Source organism: Drosophila montana, unplaced genomic scaffold (genome assembly GCF_035044405.1).
Source record: "Drosophila montana isolate Dmon_TW-CO22-7 unplaced genomic scaffold, ASM3504440v1 contig_3619_1, whole genome shotgun sequence".
In the NCBI taxonomy this organism is placed as follows: Eukaryota; Metazoa; Arthropoda; class Insecta; order Diptera; family Drosophilidae; genus Drosophila; species Drosophila montana.
The window spans coordinates 181,040-202,506 of record NW_026998503.1 but is presented as its reverse complement, the minus strand read 5'-3'; the positions used below and the strand labels follow the sequence as shown (position 1 = coordinate 202,506).

General features: G+C 38.6%; 3 protein-coding genes across 4 annotated transcripts; 2 read left to right on the top strand and 1 right to left on the bottom strand.

The window, feature by feature from the left end:
- The first annotated feature begins 1,289 nt into the window (after positions 1 to 1,289).
- Positions 1,290 to 17,617, top strand: cact (NF-kappa-B inhibitor cactus). Its single transcript, XM_064692547.1, has 7 exons — positions 1,290 to 1,446; positions 2,073 to 3,109; positions 3,936 to 4,113; positions 4,210 to 4,420; positions 15,577 to 15,665; positions 15,730 to 15,987; positions 17,236 to 17,617. The coding sequence occupies exons 2-7, from the start codon at positions 2,235 to 2,237 to the stop codon at positions 17,305 to 17,307; spliced, it is 1,683 nt and encodes a 560-aa protein (XP_064548617.1). The 5' UTR covers positions 1,290 to 1,446; positions 2,073 to 2,234; the 3' UTR covers positions 17,308 to 17,617.
- A 59-nt stretch (positions 17,618 to 17,676) lies between these two features.
- Positions 17,677 to 19,740, bottom strand: fzy (cell division cycle 20 protein fzy). The gene is made up of 3 exons (XM_064692548.1): positions 19,313 to 19,740; positions 18,929 to 19,256; positions 17,677 to 18,869 (listed from the first exon to the last, which is right to left on the bottom strand). The coding sequence occupies exons 1-3, from the start codon at positions 19,622 to 19,624 to the stop codon at positions 17,920 to 17,922; spliced, it is 1,590 nt and encodes a 529-aa protein (XP_064548618.1). The 5' UTR covers positions 19,625 to 19,740; the 3' UTR covers positions 17,677 to 17,919.
- A 439-nt stretch (positions 19,741 to 20,179) lies between these two features.
- cni (protein cornichon) lies at positions 20,180 to 21,393 on the top strand. Of its 2 annotated transcripts, XM_064692551.1 has the most exons (5): positions 20,180 to 20,326; positions 20,381 to 20,576; positions 20,638 to 20,750; positions 20,810 to 20,953; positions 21,025 to 21,393. In XM_064692551.1, the coding sequence occupies exons 2-5, from the start codon at positions 20,427 to 20,429 to the stop codon at positions 21,050 to 21,052; spliced, it is 435 nt and encodes a 144-aa protein (XP_064548621.1). In that variant the 5' UTR covers positions 20,180 to 20,326; positions 20,381 to 20,426; the 3' UTR covers positions 21,053 to 21,393. The 2 variants fall into 2 exon arrangements, with proteins under 2 accessions (XP_064548621.1, XP_064548622.1); XM_064692552.1 differs by lacking the exon at positions 20,180 to 20,326 and having other exon boundaries at positions 20,366 to 20,576.
- The last annotated feature ends 74 nt before the right edge of the window (positions 21,394 to 21,467 follow it).

The following is a 21,467-nucleotide window of genomic DNA, read 5'->3' as shown; positions in this document are numbered from 1 at the left end:
TATATGATTTAAAATGTAAGTTGAGCCGAAATTGATTGTGTAATTCCCGCCTACTTCCGACAGATACAAAGTTGACCCGCGTCTATTTAATTGCCAAAGCTCAACGTAAACGATGCAGGCCAAGTACGTCACATTTGTAAAGCACACTGCGTTGCTGTAAATGTTTTTCAAACAAATATTGAGGTCGATAGTCCCGAAACCCCTAAGAAAGTTTATTTAAACATTTTAGCTAGCCCCTATTATTTTTTATTTAATACCAATCTCTTAATGTGCACACAGATATTAGCGGGAATTTCCCCAGACCGAATTTATATCTTCTCTCTTTTCCAGCAATCTAAGCAGTTAGAAAATTAAAGCTCCCGTATAAGTTTAATTATCGACATCACTTAATATATAAACACCCCCAAATATATATTTTACGCGTGGTAATTTCAAAAATGGGTTCTTAGTATTGCCAAATCAATTTATATGCATACATATATAGTATATGCATGTATATCCAAATTATATTAAATTCCAGGTACTTGGGTTTTGCAAGACTTTCTTACTTCCGATCCCGCATTCCCCGAGGCTGATTTGAAGCACTTAAGTGACGGTTTAAAATTTTTGTGAACTTGCAACTTATTGATGAAAATCCCAAATGACGAATAACAAAGCAGATAAGAAAGAAGCAAACAGCGAAGCAAACAAGAATAGCCCCAAGTGATTTTAGACAGCGTGTAAATCACACGCTCGGCCCGCCAGAGATCGATGTCCTTTGCATTCCAGCTGTGTGACCGTATTTTCCCAAAAATTATTAGTAATACAAGACTAAACATATTCATCTCATACATATTTCTTCTGTGTATACAATTGCTTGCCTTTGCCGATTCATTCGTTCCAGGAGTTGTTTGCTGACTTCTGCTGCAACAGCTGTCAATTTGTGTTCCTTTTACTGCTGCAACAGCTGCTGCCATTTTTGGTATATTCTCTGCTTGCATCTTCGTCCAGGCGTCGCGCAATTCATTCGAGTTTCGGACACGAAGCGTTGCACACGTTCTACGACGCAAAGAAAATTCTAACTTATGGTATTGTTGTTGTTTTTTTAAATAACTGGTATTGTTGTTGTTGCAATTGTTGCTGCTGCTGTTAAGTGCTTCCGCATTTAAACTTGAGCTTAAGTCGACGACGTTGCGCGCCTTATGGCGAAAGCTGTTTACGAATTGATCTGGCAACGCTGCTTGGTTTCCCCCACCTACCGAAGCTTTGCTGTAAATATTCACAGAGCAAAGCTAAATTTAAGCAGCTTTAACACAACATTTTTAGTGTTATTTTCAACGTGAAGAAGACGAGACGTGTGAACAAATAAGCGGAGCGCAGTTTAATTAACTACAAGTTAAAGCGAAACGCGTACATAAAAGTGGAACAGCATGCAAACCAAATTACAAATATAGACAAATCGAAGAGGTGTGTGTTAGTGATAAAGCATAATAATTGTAAAACGATAAAAACGTTATCAAACCTTTAGGGAAATATATGAAAAAAACGAAAATAAAACAAACAAAAGAGTAAAACTTATAATTTGTGTGCATTAAACACAAAACTAGCAGCAGAAGCTGTTTAGCAGCGTGTGGCTGTGACTGTTTGCGTAGCTGTGTGTGTGTGTGTGAAACGAAGACAGGTGTACAAGTGGAATATAAAGCAGGCAACTTACAATATATATATATATATAAACTTCCTTTGCAAGTGGATGTATTAATCGCAATATTCCCCAATGAGCAACCGAAATATGTATATTTGTTGTTACTAATCATAACTTCGACATGCGCTAATCTCAACATTGCGCTGTTATTGCGTTTCCACTTGTGTTGCGCACACTATATTCGTTTCACTCGCACACACGACAGCTAAGGCGACTCCTAGAGCGACGCTTAAAGCGCAGTTACGCGAGCTCCCAATATACATACATATATGTATGCGTTAACGAGTGTATGTGTGTGTGTGTATGTTTGAGAAGCTTGCGAGTTGGGCCAAAGCTTTAAAGCAAAGTTCAGCGTGTGAATTTCCATTTATATATTAAAGAAATTTTGCAGAATCAACGACAAGCAACAGTTGTGTGCTTACAGAAAAGAAAAGAACGAGACGTAGGCAATACATTTGCGCGGCATTAAAAGGCAGCAGCAATCAGAAGTAGAAGAAGAGTAACTTTATCGAAATAAAATAAAAAGAGGCCAGCAGCAGGCAACTAGCTCAAAATGTGGAACCAAACGGCAACAGCAGCAACAAGTGATAATAACAAGGCAAAGGAAACGGTGGAGGATTGTAGCTGTGCGGGTGGTAGCGTTGCCAGCACTGCCACAGCTGCCAGTGTTGAGCAGCAGCAAAAAGCGGCAATTGAAGCTAACAGTAAACAGGCAAAATTAGCAACAACAACAGCAACATTTGGCGGCAAAAGCAGCGAGCAACAGCAGCAGCAACAACAGCAACAACAACAAAGCAGCGACGCCGCCATTAACAAGCACAAAGAATTTGCAGCACAAAGCGAAACAAGTGATTCTGGTTTCATCTCCGGCCCGCAATCAACTCAAATATTTAGCGAAGAACTAAGCGACGACGAAACGCAACAGCAACAGCAGCAACAACAACAACAACAACAGCAGCAGGACAAGGGCCAGGAGCAGCAGCAGCCAGACAAACAACAAGCGGTGCTCGATTCGGGCATCATCGACGAGCTCGACGAGGAGGAGGAGGAGGAGGCGGTGGTGGCGGAGAAGGAGGAGGAGAAGACGACAAATCAAACGGCTGAAGAAGCTGGCATCGAGCAGCCGGCCGTCGAGCAAATGCGCTTCAAACACAATGTCGATACGGGCATACCCCAATGGACCGTACAGTCGAGCCTCGCTAGCGGCGCCAGTGGCATGAACAATCTCAACAACAACAACAGCTCCGCTGGACGAAGAAGCGCCCCACAAAACAGCTGTGCAACAACAACCACAACAACAACATCAGCAACAAATGCAGCTGGAAATACTGCAAACTCAGCTGCAACTGCCCCATTGAGCAGCAGCAACAACATCAACATCATGAACGCCTGGGAGCAATTCTATCAACAGAACGACGACGGCGACACGTGAGTAACACTCAAGTATTTCCGTTTAGAATTTCCCCAAAATAAAAGTAACAAAGAAACCCGGGGGAGTATACGACTTGGAGTTAACCTGTAGCAAACGGACAGTGTTGATTAAAATGCTTAGGCATGGCTGTACCCAATTTAAGTGTTGTAAACGATTTTTTACAGTGTTTGTATAGACTTTATAGACTGGTTAGAAAGGCCAAGAAAAAGAAAAGGTACTTATATAATTGAAGAAATTGACTTCACTTTTAACCTACGATCTAAGTAGGGGAGAACTATATAGAGTTCGACTTCTTCAGGTTATATATGGATCATTATCATTCACTCATTGATGATCTTTTATATGTTATTCAAATATAGTTTGTTTATAGCAAAAGCATTTTCACTTTTAGCAACTCTTGACAGTATCAGATATTCAAGTTTAACTAAAGACTATCTGCCCACAGCTTATACCGTTCCTTTTGAGATATGCCATTCAAGTATCTATTGTCTACAGGGTATTTAAAGATGAAACATTTTCGCAAAAATTTGACCACCAACTGTGGGGGATACTTTCATGAATCACAAAAACACAAGACAATGCGACGACGGCGACTTCAGACCGCGACGACACATGTTAGTCAGGCACTCAGGGGTTTTCCTGGTATGTCAACTACCTGAACACTCACACACACACACACACGTGCAAAGGCATAGAAAACAGGTTTTTGGGTTGGGTTTTTACAGGCAAACGATCAGCAACAAGTGTGGGTTGTGTTCAGGTAAAACATTACAGTTAGCTCATTACTGAAACCTGGCTTTGCTTTCTCTCCCTCCTTTACAGACCACTGCACTTGGCCTGCATATCGGGCTACGTGGACGTGGTGGCCGCTCTGATACGCATGGCACCACATCCGTGCCTGCTTAACATCCAGAACGATGTGGCACAGACCCCACTGCATCTGGCCGCACTCACGGCGCAGCCGACGATTCTGCGCATGCTTCTATTGGCCGGCGCCGAGGTGAGTGGCTCACACGACGCACCTCCAATCTACACGCCTAACAATCCATCTATTTATCTGTCTTTATCCATTTCAATCAATCCATCAATCGTGTAGCCCACGGTACGTGATCGTCATGGCAACACGGCGCTGCACTTGTCCTGCATTGCCGGCGAGAAGCAGTGCGTGCGCGCCCTCACAGAGAAGTTTGGCGCCTCGGAGATACACGAGGCGCATCGCCAGTATGGACATCGTTCCAATGACAAGGCTGTCAGTTCCCTGAGCTATGCCCACCTGCCTGCCGATCTGGAGATACGCAACTACGATGGTGAGTTCAATTTGTAATCTATTCACATACATATATCAAACTATTTGACCCATAAAAGGCTAAATTTGTGGTCTCTAGTAATTTGTATTCTATATATATACATATATCAAACTATTTGACCCATAAAAGGCTACATTTGTGGTCTCCAGGAAGGCATTTCGATTTTCTTTTAATCGGCCTCGAAATCATTTTTAAAGGTCTATTAAAAATATATAAAAATATATACGAGCAAAAATGTATGAATTTGCTACTTTTCCATTTTCAATCGATCGTCTCCAAACTCAGTTTAATTTCATTCAAGACGCATTTCACCGTTTCCGGCAAATCCACGCCACTTGCTGAAAACGGGAGCTCAGCGGGTTTTTTTTTATTTTTCCCTCGGGCAGAAAACGGATGTAAAAATTATATCTGAAATCTAAAGAAACCCGGCTAGGCCCAGTAATACCCGATAGTTTCCTATAGAAAAGTGTTTCCCAGCTATAAAAGCTTAATTACTGATCGAAATTAATTTTGAAATTACTGAAACTGATTTCGGTAATTTAAAAAAATGCCTTTCGTTTTACGTGCAATGCAGAAAATGTATTCAGGAATATCTACATCTATCTAGACTATATAGCATAATATTCTTGGCAATAGTGCCCAAAATATTGTTGGCAAATATTAAAAGAATTTGATTTGTTGCCAAAGGCGAATGGCAAAAGACATATAGCATATAGTTTTATATATTCTAGCCGATGTCCCGCCATCGGCTAGCCGCAGTGCGAGACATTGTCTGCGCTACTCAACATTATTTATATATATAGGATAGAGTATAGATACATTCACAATATGTGTGAATGCCAAAAATACATTGGCCTCCGCACATTTTTCGCCTGAAAATAAATTTCTCATTCGGTTCTACGTTTTGCTATTGCTTTACCCATACAAACACAATATAAACATCCATGTTTATATATAAACAAAGGCGATTTTCTGTTTGACGTCAGCAGAGAATGGCATTGTTTATAATTTGTGCCTACGATTTTGAGTCTGAAATTGTGCAAATCTCTAGCTTCAAGGAAACAACAACAACAAGAACAACAAATGGTATTTCATTTGATTTCCAGCTCATTTCATTTGCTTCTCACACACCCAGCCCAGAAAGCTCAGATACTTTTACGATTATGTATCTGACGGCAGGCGCGGCCTTATTTCCTTGATTGTTATTATTGATTTATTTGTATACAAATGACAACAGGTGTGCGAGGTGGGGACAAATGGGTGTGAGGGCTACCACAGTTTTTGCTCGCAGCTCACGAAATATCTAGTTTCCTTTGTCGTTATACAACACTCAAAATAGAATAGCCTAACAAACTGGAAGACGTTAAATGTAGTACAGTAATTGCAACACTTTGATACTAGACCTTATTTTCCTTGGTATCGAAAAATGTAGCCGTTATACAACACTCAAAATAGAATAGCCTAAAAAACTAGCAGTTAAATTTAGTACAGTAATTGGAACACTTTAATAGTAGACCTTATTTAAATTTGCAATAGTTTCTAACTTCTGGAAAGCCTTTTCTAACTCTATATTCCATAATTGGTTAAAAAAATTTAATTTCAATTTCCGGACATTTTTTAATATTTAAACTTCTAATTTCGGAAAAGAACACTCTAAAACAATCTTAGACAATCTTTTCTTTAAAGAAAAAATAACTGCAAATGGCAAACGTTTTACTTTGGGAATTACTACTGTACCATGAACATACAAGAGTTCATCTAGATAGCCCACAACATCCCATTGTTATGCATGCAAAAAGTTTCCCATTTCGAAAAATCTCACGAAAAAAAAAACCAAATCTAAACCGGAAGAAAGTAAAAGTCGTCATAAGTAGTATATAAACAGACTTATTGTTCGGGCACAAAAGTTGAAGCTTGTGCAACTGTCGACACAAAAAGGTTAATAAACTTGACAGCGGCTCCATTTTATGGCCATATACCACACACACACACACACACGCTCACGGGGGTATTTACTTTAACCTTTCGCTTGTTTAATCGATTATTATTTTTATACATTTTTTTTGTTGGACTTTGTATAACCTTGCTAAAAATACAACAATAAAAGTCCATCGGTTCCTAAACATATGGTGAACAAACATTTGGCAGCTACTTTTAACCAGACCAAACCGGTCCAACATGCCTCACACAGACAACATGAACATGAGGAACAGCTGCTGACCGAACAGCCACACACACTCATTTGCCTACAAGTGTGTGTGTGTATGTGTGTGTAGTAGTAGTAGTGGTAATCTACTTATGCGCTCAGCAAAGCAGACATTACACATAAAACTATTCGGTTTTGGGTTTATGTATATATCTTTTGGCCGGCTAGATCTATGCAGACAGAGCCGCCAAAAAAATATTACTGAAAAAAAAATCAAAAGAAAAACCCGCACAACGACTCACAGATGCCCTTTCTTAGAAGCCATGGGGCAATTTTGCAATATTAAAAACCTGCTAGAAACTTAATCTTAGCCAATTCACGTTGAGTGCTTGGCTTCTTAATAATAATATTTCCTTTTAATCAAATTTTCTTTATATAAAAAATGTATATATATATTCACAATATATTGCGCCAAAATATCTTATTCAATGTGAAAGTTATTCTAATCACTTTTTTTTTTAATCGTATCCACACAAACCTAAACAAATTTCCATAGAAATTTGCTATCAAAATTTGTCAAGCACCGTTCCAATCAAATTTACCCGTCAGACACTCTGACGTCTGCCAAAGTTAGGCTACCCAGAGCTATTCGGGAAAGAGTATCGAAGAGCAAGCGAAACGATGACACGAGCACGACGACGGCTTTTTCTTTCAAATTTTTGGGTTTTCCCATGCACAAAAGGCAGACACATTAGCTTATATAGTATGCACATATATATATGTGTGTATATATTTTTAAAGCGATTTCAAATGTCTACTCGCTGCCAGATGTTATAAAATCATATTCAATTGGGTTCGCACAAAAGTCACAAGACTTTCTTGTTCAATTGACGTCAAAGTTTGAATGAAATGTTTTTAATCCTGAATGAAGCAAACAAAACAGCAGCTATAATAATCAAATCAAGAGGCGTTGAAAGTAATTTCTTAGTATTCCGCTGCAGTAAACTGAATACAAAACACAACTAAAAGACCCGCTGAAAACAAATTCGTCATAATGTTTTGCAGAGGAAAACAGCAGGGAAACTTAAGTCTAATAAACATAAACAATTTCATTTTTATAAGTAGAAAATAAACGGGATTCCCTTACAGATAAGAAAGAAAATAGGGTGAATCGCAGTTAACATAAGTTAGTTAACATATTTCTGTTAACATATGTTTAGCGCAGTCAACTTTACATAAACATGCAGGTTATTTTCTTTGCATAAAGGTTCTTATTTGCTATGTACATGACATTAACGATAATTTGTTCGTCTTCATCTTTTAGCTGTTAAGCTAAATTAAAAGTTTTTTCAATATCTTTGCTCTGTTAGTTAACATATTTGGCATTTATTTAATCTGTTATTATTAGCTCTGAAACTTGTCTAAATTTAATGTGCCATTTTCAGCATGTCTTTCGAATTTTAATGCCTTCTTTTAGCATTTGCTTAAATTAAATGCATATCATTTGCTGGCTTTGTCGAGACAGAAAATGTGGAAAATGTTACGAAAATAGCAGAATTCCTTTTCAGCGATCCTCTGGCATTTCGCCAAGATTTAAAAAAGCATAAAGTAAATATGTCGGAAATTAGCAAAGAAAATATTGTATAATTATGCACAAGTTCTTTCTGGCAACATCTTGTATGCGTAATACATAATTCAAAAGACAATTTGTAAAGCCAGTTCAAAAGGTTATCAAAAAAAAAACCAACTTATCAGCAATTGGATTCTGTTTACATTTGTAAATATGTAGCATAGTGTAAAACTTAGTTACATACATACATGTGTATTTTCTTTTCTTTAGCCTTTTGGAAATTCCCAGCTATTTCTATAATATCGTCCGAATTACTTGCGATAATCGCTTCGGCACGGCCGAGGTTATTGTAACACATTTATATAAATACACAGGTGTATATATGTATATATATATTCATTTGAGCTTCATTCACGCACACACTCACAGCTACCTGTGCTCCATGAGTATATAAATAATAGCACGCAAGCGCCTTTTATAAATAGAATTTCCGAGTTCCTTTTGCCAAGAGGTCAAAACGTTTTTATTGGCTTTCCTATAATATACATGCCCAATTTAGGGGCCGTACGCAAGGCAAACTTCTTATACCCTAAACCTGTTACAAATGGGTAAAAAGGGTATGACGTTTTTGTCCAAATGTATGTAACAGGCAGAAGGAAGCATCTCCGAGCCCATAAAATATATATTTGATTATATTTTGGAATTTAAGAAATTTATATGGGATTTAGATTTGGGCTAAAAACTAATGAGCTTCAGCCAAGCATTACTTGAGCTCTATAAAAACTCGACACTGTTATCTGTCTTTACCTCAATATATATTCAATTATGTCTTTCGACACTTAAAAGATTTCTGCAATATGTGCCGTAAGGTTCTTCCTCTTCATCCCACTCGTTTTGGCTTATAAAAGCAATCTTATCGTGCTAGTCTACAAGCCGAAACGTCATTGACGTCAGCTACTCGAGACACATTAAGGGAAATTCAGAACAATAAACCGATTGAGGCTCATTTGCAGCACATATGGCGCATCTGTGAATCTGTGAATATGTTATAAATGTGTTGCAGGGGAAAATCTAAAGAAGTTTCCAAATGGCAATGATAGATAGATAGCATTGGGCATTCCGTGCTTCCCCACTTGGTAACTGTGTGATAAGCCAAATCCCACATCCGATGTGTACCGAATGCTACCTTGAAATACGAATTTTAGTCTGATGGTCGCCAAGCTGCGTTATCAGCTATAAAAAAAACCCCATTGGTGGTCGTTTATTATTGCTATGACGGCGATTATCTTACATATGCCAAGTACATAACTTGAGCGGTCCAATAATGTTATCGGAATGATAACTGCTATCAGCGGTTTTCCCGCTAACAGCTTTTTATATACCCTATCCCAATGGTATGCAAGCACATTGTCATCAATTGTGTAATCTGTGCCAGAGATCACAAATATTGCACGTATTCCCGATCAGGTCGTTGATATATTACCTGTCTGGCTACAACTCAATTAATAGATAACTCGTTAGGTAGATTGTTTAAAGTCATTCAGACAATGCATCATTGAAATTTGCCATAACGTAAGATTATTTTTAGTATAACCTGTTATCGATAGTTTCTAAAATGCACTCGCTCAACGCACTCATATATGATGAACTAGTATATATAATTATATCAATTAATTGATAACTAGTTAGATAGATTGTTTAAAGTCTTTCAGACAATACATTATTCGACTCAGCCATAACGTAAGATTATTTTTATTATAACCTGTTATCGATAGTTTTCGAAATGCACCCAAGAAGGTCAACTAGTATATAAAATTATTTCAATTAATTGACAACTAGATAAATAGATTGTTTAAAGTCTTTCAGACAATGCATCATTCAACTTTGCCATAACGTACGATTTTTTTTATTATAACCTGTTATCGATAGTTTTCGAAATGCCCTCTAGAAGGCCAACTAGTATATAAAGTATCTGAATTTATCGTTTGGCGTGTTTAACACGTGTTTTCTAAATATTCGAATGCTATCAGAATGACTTGACGCATTTGTAGGAGTGAGCCGGGGCTTCGCACATGCCTATAATATACTCTCAGATAGTACGTAATTGAGTGGGGAATGCCATTGTACGGTGGATTGATCGTTGGAACGAAGAAAACCTAATTGAACAAAAGCTGGTAATAAACAATATGACGTGTGTAAGAAACTAGCTGCTTACGGAATTGCATAATATACATATATTGTACATTACTTGTGCAATATTCAAATCTTGGGTGGACCTTTGATCGGCTGATCAAGCTGGTTTTATTTCAGTTGTCAAATATGTGCACTTCAAATGAGATGAACGACTGAGTTATTAAATAAACACAGTTCGTAATTGATCGTTAGAAAATAATGGCACGTGCAACCGTTGAACTCAAGGCATAATTGTAATTGATCGATAATTATCGAGCTGATTTTACGTTATTTTAAAACGAAACTTTCCACAATTTCAAATAGCTCAAGTTCATTTCGAATGATCTATAACCATCGGGGTAATGTAATCTATTTTTATGGGACTGTTTAGGTAACATTTATTATAATTGTGACAACTTGAAATCGATAATTATCGTTTTTAAATACTACTTTTATAGCTTTATCCCAAAATTTTAGGATATATATTTTGACATGCTTCACACATTCCTAGAGCTTCGTATTCTTCTATCGACCCACTAGAAATCGATGTCGATTAATAGTTAATTGGGGTTTTCTTAATTGACAGTTTTCTTGAAGCTTTTAAACATATATTATGATCTCATATGTTCTCTGAGCTCCATTGTTTCGATTGTCAGCTGTTCGTATAGGAAGCGATACGATATCTTATGCACATTTCTTCTAATCGAATATCGCATTTCAACAAATTTGTACTGTCAGAGTGCCTGTCAGGTAGTGCTACGCGACGAAGGCACGTAAACAAACAGGTTTAACCCACAATTGTTAACGTCAATAAATAAAATGATTATTTACTAACATTCTGGAATTGTTTTATTCACTCCCAATGACATTTACATCACAACGACTTACTCACTGCGAGTCAGCGTCTCGAGACAAGGTCAGGCCTCATATTGATAGCCACATGCTGCCAGATAAAAATTATCTTATAGAGTATTTATCATAGCAATTATGAGCTCATTTCTGCAATTGGCACTCATAACGGAAATTGGAGATCATTATAATGCGACTCTCTAAATATGGTCAGCCAATTTTCACCTCAACGTCGTTGACACACATTGTACTCGACTCTTACAATATTGGATGGGTTAAACCCTCCTAACTAACAACAAAAAAGTGCAACCTCTCACAATTGTCAACAACAACTTTTACCGGTCTTTATCAGCTTGAAGCGTTGAGCACTTGACAATATGCTTTTGGGCCAGCTTTTTACAGTGGCTGACCTCTGCCGGGTTTTGCCCATATGTCCATAAATATCCCACATATATGGACTACCAGACAATATGCAGTATTTACGCTGTGGTTAACAACACGTGGCACGATCTTCCACACCTCCGAGTGCTACACACCAACACACAGATAAACAGATATTTATATATATATATATATATATATGTATCGCATATATTTGCATTTCGTTGAAAAGAAAGTCAACAAACGGTTTCATGACATAACCTGACGTCTCAGCCGGCTACCAAATTGAGGCTTTGCCCACGGCTTGATTCGACAAAAAAAAAAAGAAAGAAAAACCAAATTAAATACGGGCTGGTACAAAAAAAAAGTTAGCTTGCTCTTGGAAAATCCACCATTAATTGTGCTAAATTTATTTTTTTGTTGCTGTTGATTTAACGCTTCATTTGGTTTTTTGTCTGGGGTTTTCACTTCATTTTCCACAATAAACTTTCCAACCACAAACTGGCATCAAATTGTGGCGCCAGAAGTCTTTAAGCAAACAGCCATTAGCTGTATATTGTTCTCTTTGTTTAAACAGTTGTCTTTGACGACGGTTTTTTTTTTCGGCCCAGGTAAATTCCCATTCCCCCATTGGCCTGGTTCTTTGTAATATTATAAATCCACTTTAATGCCTGGCAAAGTTGAAAAACTCAATGTCACAACTATCAAAGAGTTTTCTATTTTTGTTCTCGCGATTAATTGTAAAGGCAAACTATAAAAGATTATTTACATTTTTGTGTAAGCTCATCATGCCCAAGGGAGTACATTGCCCCATCCTATCGGAATTTGAGATATTTATAATGTTTCTAAAGTTAATCGATAGCTAGTAGAACTGAAAACAAACTAATTTAATTTTTATTCGTAGAAAATAAACGGGACTTGCTTACAGAAAAGAATGAAAACTGTGTTAATCGTAGTTAAAATTAGTTAGTTAACATATGTCTGTTAACATGTGTTAAGCAAAGTCAAGCTTACATTTTTGTGTAAGCTTATCGCGCCCAAGGAAGTGCATTGTCCCAACCAATCAGAATTTGAAATATTAACTTATTAGTGGTAGTTCTTATTGATATCGGTTATCGGTTATCGAAGAGGTTCAAATTAAGAATCTTGAATTTTATCCGCTTTGAATGCAAACTGTTATTGAGTTGCCCAATCGCTAAATATATACATGTTCTTATGGATATTATATTTGATAAACAAAGCAATTTTATGATTTAATTATGAATCAATGAACTGTTCAATTTACCACTTGACTCTGAAGGACAAACAACCAACGAACTGCGCTTGATATGAGTGGGCGGGGCAGTAGGAGGGGGGGAGCGGGGGGTTGGTAAGCCACAAAAACAAAACAAGTTGTCAAAATACCAACAATTTTGTTAAATACAAACTCTACACAGTTCGCTTGCTAACAATAAGCACAATTAATTAAAATTAACCAAAGACAAAAACAAAACAAAATAAGTATAAAAAAAACGGTTATTTTATATTTTTTTTTTTTTTTTTTTTTAATATTTGTGCTGTCAATAAATTTGTGAACTTTGCGACTCGGGTTTTTTGCTTAAGGTCGGAAATTGCCGCCTGTGCTAACAAAAAGTGGAGCAGGGACAGCCGAAGGGGGAGAGGGGGGGGGGGGGGGCTGATAACAAAAGCCGAGAACAGTTGAACAATTGCGGAAAGTACCAGGCGCATAATGTCAAGTGCCTGAACTTTTAGAGTTTTGTTTGGAATAACTATTAGTTTTTTTGAGGATTCGCATTGAATGCGCAATTCTCGAGAGCATTTCGTAACGCTTATTAATTGCCCAAGCTCACATTCGATTAGCGTTATTATTATCATTATTATATTATCTGAAAAGCAGGCCGACGAAAAAAAAAGCGATTTCAAGTTTAACTGCTTTTTTCTTTTCCTTTTTTTTCGCTCGCTGTTTTACGACGGGCGGGGGGGGGGGGGGGGGGGGGGGTCTGTCAAGTTTTGTGCTCAGACTTGTTGGCAACCGCCGCCCAGCTAGAGCTTTAGATGATGATAATAAACCCGAGCCCAGCTCTGGCTAGTCGCTGGAACGGATTCGAAACGATTTGAAATCTAAAGCGCGTGACGCAGCACGCTTGGGAATTCCCCAAGTTTGAGGCAAACTTTTTGTGTGTTTAATATTTCATATTTAATCTAAGCGTACCTGCACATATATATATATATATATATATATGTATATACCATATATATGTATAGGTATACATTCATGTACCAGCTCTTTAATCGTATGCTAACGATCGTCAAGACACGTCTTGGCTGGCACCTGGCAAATGGCAACAATGGAACTGTGCTTGGCTCGGCTCGGCTTGACTTGGCTTTTACTATCGCCATCGAGTTTATGCGCTCGTATTATAATCTCGACTTCTCTCGGCCCTGGTGACCACAGAGCTGATGCTGGTGCTGATGCTGCCGGCTCGGACTCGCTCCGTTTGGCTCACAGACAGACGGACACAGCACAAAAAAAATGTTGTCATCGTTTATATTTAAAACTTGTGACACTATTGTTGTTATTGTTTGTAAGCCTTTGCCCGAACTGGACTGAGACAACAAACGGGCAACGGACCCGACCCGGCTTTAACTTTCTTGCCAGATATCTGCTTTCTTTCCGAGAGCCAATGCCAATACCGGCCTGTTCACAAAACTATAGCTTCGTATATATAGTATATATTCTTTTGTCGAATTTCAGCTAGTAGCTGCTTTTAGAATATTGTTTTGTCGTTGTCATAAAGTTTAATCATGCGCATGAATAGATTTGCGTCAGCCTTAATCATCGGCATGATTAATTTTTAACGCTCGGGGCGATTAATGCTAATGCGCATTAATCGCACCTTTGCAAAGCCAACTTGTGCCCAGCCTAAAAAATCAATCTAGTTCATAACCATATATCCTTATCGGCGCAAATAATCAAGCTAATTGCCAATATTGCCAACGCACACACACACACACACACACCCACAGTGTGCAGTATTTAATAAATACACACGCTCGCACATATCGTTGGCAACGCATGCGCAGCTTTATGCGTTTTATTGAAAGTTCTTACGGAAATTGAATGCAAATGAGCAACTGAACAGCAGCTGAGCTGTTTGTGTGTGAAAGTTAATCAACAGCACGTGTAACAGCAAAACCCACAACAACAGCAACAATAACAGCAACAACAACAACAGCTGCTGCGGCAACAGTCAATAGCTGCCGTTGTAGCTGTTGTTGTGCTTTTGTTAATCTGTATGCGCGATCGAGCAGCGGAATACAATTTGAGCATTGTGTTTTTTTGTTTTATCTTTTTTATTTATTTATACAAAAGCGTCGTTTAGTACAACGCGTCGAATGTCAGTTGAGTTATTGCAGCTGTTGTTGTTGTCTTTTTCTGGACGTCGGTAAATTATGTGCAAACATTTTTGCTCTTTTAACTGAAACCAATTTGAACTTGATCAAACTTGTGGCTCCAACAAAAGTCAGCTTGTTGGGTTTGTTAACTTTTTTTTTTTTTTTTGCATTTTAGTTGTTTTTGTTGCCGTCGCTTTTTATGCCACTGCTGGTTTTTTTGTTGTAGCTGTTATTGCTGCTGTTTTATTGTGGGAATTTCTTGGGTTTTTCAACGCACACCAATGCAAAAAGCACACGCAGTCAAGCACATGTGCGTGTGCGTGTGCCAGTGTATATGTGTGTCTGTGTGTGTGTTAGTGTGCACATTGTCTTCATATGGCAAAACACGCTCGCTAAGCTGTCCCCTGCATCTGTACGCCCGCCCGTCTGCCCCATCTGCTGTTGGCGTAATCAAAGCTTTTTTCTTGCTCTTGTTGTTAAAACGCTACTTGTTAAACAACAACACAGCGGAGCTTTTTCGCAGAGCGCTTTTCAAGGGATCGTATTTCATTCATAAATGTAGCTTGAACAACGCACAGTGGTGCCAAATGCATTCTCCTTAAGGCAATTAATTAATTGGATTTTTATTTTTTACCTTTTCAGGTGAACGCTGCGTGCATTTGGCTGCTGGCGCTGGACACATTGATATCTTGCGCATTTTAGTATCTCACGGCGCCGACATAAATGCCCGGGTAAGTTAAACAAAATACTATTAATATTAGCAACAATTATTTATGTTATTATTATTAATTATAGGAGGGCAAAGGCGGACGCACACCGCTGCACATTGCCATTGAGTGCTGCAACGAGGATTTGGCCAATTTTCTGCTAGACGAATGCGAGAAACTCAACCTGGAGACGGCCACATATGCCGGCCTAACGGCATATCAGGTTGCCAGCATATTGAATAAATCGCGCATGCAGAACATACTAGAGAAACGCGGCGCGGAGACATTAACACCGCCGGATAGTGATTACGACAGTAGCGATATTGAAGATCTAGACGATACGAAGGTGAGCGTCACAGCCTAAACAAAAACATAAACCAAGAAAATCTGAAAAAACAAAAAAAAAAAACCATCTATAGAATATCATTGAGAAACCCATAGAACATAAGTTATCATCACGGGTCACCACCAACAGCTTCCAAAATGTTCAAAAAAAAAAAAAAGAAAAGCTGAACTGGTCTTCAGCTAAAGTTGAAACTAGAGAAACAAAAATTAAGAAAAAAAGAGAAATTGTATTGTAACACTTATGTATTGTGAAACCAACCAAAAAAACAAAAAAAAAAATTTATAGAAAAGAACAGCTGCAAATAGAAATAACCGTCCGCTCTAAATGATATCTATAGTAAACATACATATATATGCACATATATATGTATATAGAAAAAGGCTGCTCTATGTTTTAGTAGAGCGTCCAGTTAAAAACTAAAAGTTGCCCACTGTAAGAATCAACCAACAAAATAACGAACAAAATGCAATACACAATATCTAGATACATGTATACATATACATATGCTATGTATAAATAACTGTCCAACATCCATCAGCTGTTCATGAGATATTTATGCTGCTACTCCCCCTATTATATGTTGTCTAATTTAAGCTGTCTATGTAACTAGATGTTTATTGCTCTCTCCCTCTCACTCTTACTTACTCACCACCCCTCCCTCCCTCTCTCTCTCTCTCTCTATATCCTTCTGCCTGTATTATGTGCGAGTGTATGTGTGTTTGTTTATAAGTGTGCGTGATTGTGTGTGTGTATGTGCAAGCAACTAACATATAGAGATATATCTAAAACTAGAACTAGAACTAGAACTATACAAATGTACGTATTTAGCAGTCAAACATGCTGGCTCCTAACCCCGATATATGGAAAAAAAAAGAAAGTATAGAAATGAAAATTTAAAAACTATACACACTACATTTAACTTAAGTTAGTTAAATCTAATTGATGTTTCAATGTTTTGACTGAATGAATTATGTTGCAAAAATAAACATTTTATTCTAAAACCAAAAAAAACAACCAAAAAAATATTGGATTACACAAAATTGAAATTAATTGTTGAGCCGAGTCATAATAAAAGGTATGTAAGTATATACAAATTTTCAAATGCATGATTATATAGCCAAATTTGCGTTTTGTTGCTTATTTTGTTGGTATTCTTATGTTGATTTTTATTTATTTTACTCACTCAATTATTTGATTTTCCTTCTATTTGATGTTCATATTTGATTTTTATGTCTCCTATTCTTGCAGATGTACGATCGCTTCGGTGATCCGCGTTACTTTGTCAGCTATAGCGGCGGCAATCCCATGACAGTTGCTTGAAATTGTATCATCAATTGTACATAAAACAGCTCCATAATAGTACATACAATTATTTAACAACGCTATAATTCCAATAACAGCTGCTTATCGGCAACAACTGTGCTGATCCCGAAACCCAAATGCGATATTTTGACACAACGTTCCATACGACGATGAACAAAAACAAAACAAACGAAACGAAAACTCAAAAACCTGAAGAGCTACAGCAATGCAACCAACTAACATGTACTTACAATAAAAGAGAATGAAAAAAAAAACCGAAAAACTTCCAAAAAAATTAAATATTATTATATTGTTTACCATGTAAGCCTGTCAATCTACTTTTAAACGAAAACAAAATAACATAAACGAAGAGAATAAAGCATAAGGTTGCAGTATGGCAAGCATTTTATTTATACATCAATTTTAAATTTATAAATACATAATATATAAAATGCACAAACTTAAATATATATAGAAAATACACATATCAAATATTAAAAGTCACATACTTATAAAAAACATCAATTGGCTTCCTACACGAATCTTATCAAAAAATAATTAATTTCTCGCTAGTTTAAACAAAATGCAGTTTTGTCTCTGCCAGTCAATGGGGGTCTATAGTTAAAGCAACTAGCGTATGCTCTGGCGAAAAACGCTTTTCTTGGCATTGCTATTGACATTGGCCACCTTTTTGGCCGCCATGGGATCGGGTGCAAAGCAGTTCCACAGACGCAACGTTTCGTCGGCGCCAGCGCTTATCACAGTGCTGCCATCGGGTGACATGGCCATTTGCAGCACACGCGATGTGTGTCCGGTTAGATCGGCCTGTTTGATCATCGATGGATACTTCCAGATGGTCAGCTGATTGTTGGCAAAGCCGTGCGCCGATATCAGCTCCTTGTAGTGGCGCGAGAAGAGCAACGAGCACACCTGCGATTTCGAGTCCACCGATTTGATGAGCGAGCCATTGCACACATTCCAGAACTTGATGCAGCGATCCGCAGTGCCACCGCCCGATGCCAAAGTGTTGGGCTGCCAGGGACACCAGGCCAGGGCGCGCACTGCCGCCTGATGCTCATTGAACTTGTGCAATGGTTCTGTGGCTGTGCCCACACCGTTGCCGGCCAGCGACCAAACATTTACGAGATTATCGTTGCCGCCGCTGGCTAAGTACTTGAAGTCGGTGGACCACTTGAGGCCACACACCTCCTGGGCGTGGCCGTTTAGCGAGGACACCTTGTGTTCACGGGAGCGCACATCATGGTGTATAATGGTGCCATCGCGGCTGCCCGACGACACCAAATAGGAATTCCAGGCTAGAGAGCCGACCCGCGCACTGTGTCCGTCCATCACGCGCAGGCGCTTTACCTTCGAGCAATCCCAGAGCTCCACGGCGCCGGTGCTGTTACCAATAGCCAGAATCTGTCCCTCCTGTATCCAGGAAAGCGCGCACGCATAGTCGCCTTCCTCGTACTCGGTCAGCTGCTCAATGTTGCCACTGGCTGCATTCCACAGATAAACGCAGTTGCCCAGAGCAACGGCCACAATATTATCACCGCTCCAGTCCATTAGATTTAGGTCTGTCGGTTCGCAAGGGATTATTAAAATGTATACAACAGGGAAAGTGAACACGACTTACAGTAGTCATTGATAAAGTCTGGAGCATCAAGTATCCGCTCCGATGTCGTGGGTATGTAGCGTGAGCCGCTCTTCGTCGAAATAGGCGTTTTCAGGGAGTAGACAACTTTGAGTGGATTCGTATGGGATTCGGGTGCTGCGGGAGCCTTATTTTGATAGCACAAAATGCGTCCGCTTTTGCTGCTCTCGCCCACCTGGGCCACTTCGGCGATGAGTTTCTGGCGTTCGCCCTTATGTGCAGATGCCTGCACATTATTTTCATTGCTGTTGCTGCTCGTCGGCAGTTGGTCGTTCTCCTCGTCGGATTTGTCGCCCGTCTCCTTATTAACCTGTTAATTAATTCGCATTTACATTCTATTTCCATTTACCAAGCTGCATTGGTTACCAAAAAATGTGCCAACTCAAAGTTGGTGGCAGCACGATTCGGTATAAAGCGATCCCCGCCGCCAGGCGTCTTGCTTGGCGTTGTCGTCGACTTTTTAGCTTTCGCGTCGCCGCTTTTGCCAGGCGTCTTGGTTGGCGCTTGAACTCCCGAAAAGCTGGTATTGTATGAAACGGATAGCACGGAGCGCGTCGTATTTACGCTGCCATTAAGGGACGCCTCCAGCTTCTTCTTCCAGCGCGGCGCAGGACCACGCGTCTCGCCGTCCATGATCAATGCATTTTGTAAGTCGCTCACAAAATTGAACTGAGACATTTTTACATACAAATTACAGTCTCGACTTGTTTAGTTTATTTTTGTATTTATCTATCACAAAAATCTTTAATCGATTCTAAATGCTTTTTCTCTTTTCATCCAGTTGTTTCTTCGTTACTGTAAAAATTGCAATGGCGGTTTGGAAATACATAGATATGAAAATCCCGCGACAAATGCTACCAGGGCTGCACAGTCCACACTAGGATGCTTTGAACGGCCTTACCATACAATCGATCAAAAGTATTAATCTTTGACCGTGTAAAGCAATGACTAACATAATTTAAAAAATTATAAAATACGCCAAGCCTAACAAAATTGGTCTGTAACTTTAATATTGTTCGAAAATCGCATTATCGGAATTCATAAGCGATTATTATGTTAAAAGCCTTGCAGCCCTGGGCTGCTTCCACATCCAGAATCTATTGTTCCACTTTTGTGGTTAATTACTATTATGTTATCATATGTTAATTACAAATATACGTCAAGTAGCGGAAAAAAATCGATTCATCATAAAGCCGTCTTTTCTCATACATCGTTTTTTAAACCAATATGCAATAAGAAACTGAACAACTAAAAAGGAATAGGGAAACACTGAAACAAGCTGTTAATAACACTCAGCCAACATTTTAAGCTAACAGACAAACGACAGCCGCAGCTGTCATCATCATTCTACACGACTCATACACTCATGTAGCAGGACAAGTGCGTAGTTCAAACTAATTTTAATTAAAATAAACAGCCAATTAATTTCCACAGCTTCAAATATCAGCCAGCAGTATTCGAGTGACGCGCGCTTCAAACAATGGCCTTTAATTTCACCGCATTCACGTATATTGTAGCGCTCATCGGCGATGCATTTTTAATATTTTTCGCAATATTTCATGTGATTGCATTCGATGAGCTAAAAACAGATTATAAAAATCCAATCGATCAGTGCAACAGTCTCAACCCGGTAAGCACCTTGATTATATCAGATTGTACATTACTAATGCAATGACTAATCGTTTTTACAGCTCGTCTTACCAGAATATTTGCTGCACCTATTCCTCAATTTGCTTTTCCTATTCTGCGGCGAATGGTATTCACTGTGCCTCAATATACCTCTCATAGCCTATCACATATGGCGGTAAGTTGTTGTATCAATCAAATTATGATTTTATAATATGTTTTATTCATTGCTTGCAGTTACAAGAATCGGCCTCTTATGTCTGGTCCGGGCTTGTATGACCCCACCACCGTATTGAAGACGGATACCTTATCTCGCAATCTGCGCGAAGGTTGGATCAAATTGGCCGTCTACTTAATCAGCTTCTTCTACTATATATACGGGTAATAATGCTTATTAATCATTCTGTACTCGTCTAACTCTATGTTTTGTTTTGCTTTTCTGCTAATTTTAGCATGGTTTATTCGCTCATCTCTACATAGAGGGCATAAAAGACAGATGGCAGGGGATCTCATTGTTGGCACCGGCGCATCTACATCTACATCATCATATAAAAGTTGTCATTGTGTATGGCCCACACACACATACACACACACACATACAACTCCATTTGGGAGCGAACAATGTTTCATGTGTAAAAATTTGCGAGTTTATTCATAATGCGATCCATAACAATAACATCTTTGGCATGCGTCTGGGTTATGTACTGTTGGAGATTTGTAAAGGTTTTTTATTATTATTTTTATTAGTTTTGCATTTGGTAGTTGAAGCCTAAGAATAAAAGGAATAAAGTAAAACAGGACAAAATCCAAATACTTAAAAATCATATTCATTTATATTTTTGCATAGCTTGAGAGACAGCGGCATTTTCGACTGAGTGTTGGAGCAGACTAGTCC

What these genes read in the sequence shown, in the direction of transcription:
- cni (XM_064692551.1), top strand. Translation starts at nt 20,427, where the DNA reads ATGGCCTTTAATTTCACCGCATTCACGTATATTGTAGCGCTCATCGGC. An exon ending in AGTGCAACAGTCTCAACCCG is followed by an intron (nt 20,577 to 20,637) that starts GTAAGCACCTTG and finishes TCGTTTTTACAG; the next exon opens with CTCGTCTTACCAGAATATTT. An exon ending in TTCTTCTACTATATATACGG is followed by an intron (nt 20,954 to 21,024) that starts GTAATAATGCTT and finishes TGCTAATTTTAG; the next exon opens with CATGGTTTATTCGCTCATCT.
- cact (XM_064692547.1), top strand. Translation starts at nt 2,235, where the DNA reads ATGTGGAACCAAACGGCAACAGCAGCAACAAGTGATAATAACAAGGCA. An exon ending in GGAGATACGCAACTACGATG is followed by an intron (nt 4,421 to 15,576) that starts GTGAGTTCAATT and finishes TTACCTTTTCAG; the next exon opens with GTGAACGCTGCGTGCATTTG. An exon ending in GCGCCGACATAAATGCCCGG is followed by an intron (nt 15,666 to 15,729) that starts GTAAGTTAAACA and finishes TATTAATTATAG; the next exon opens with GAGGGCAAAGGCGGACGCAC.
- fzy (XM_064692548.1), bottom strand. Translation starts at nt 19,624, where the DNA reads ATGTCTCAGTTCAATTTTGTGAGCGACTTACAAAATGCATTGATCATG. An exon ending in TTGAGTTGGCACATTTTTTG is followed by an intron (nt 19,257 to 19,312) that starts GTAACCAATGCA and finishes ATTAATTAACAG; the next exon opens with GTTAATAAGGAGACGGGCGA. An exon ending in AGACTTTATCAATGACTACT is followed by an intron (nt 18,870 to 18,928) that starts GTAAGTCGTGTT and finishes GCGAACCGACAG; the next exon opens with ACCTAAATCTAATGGACTGG.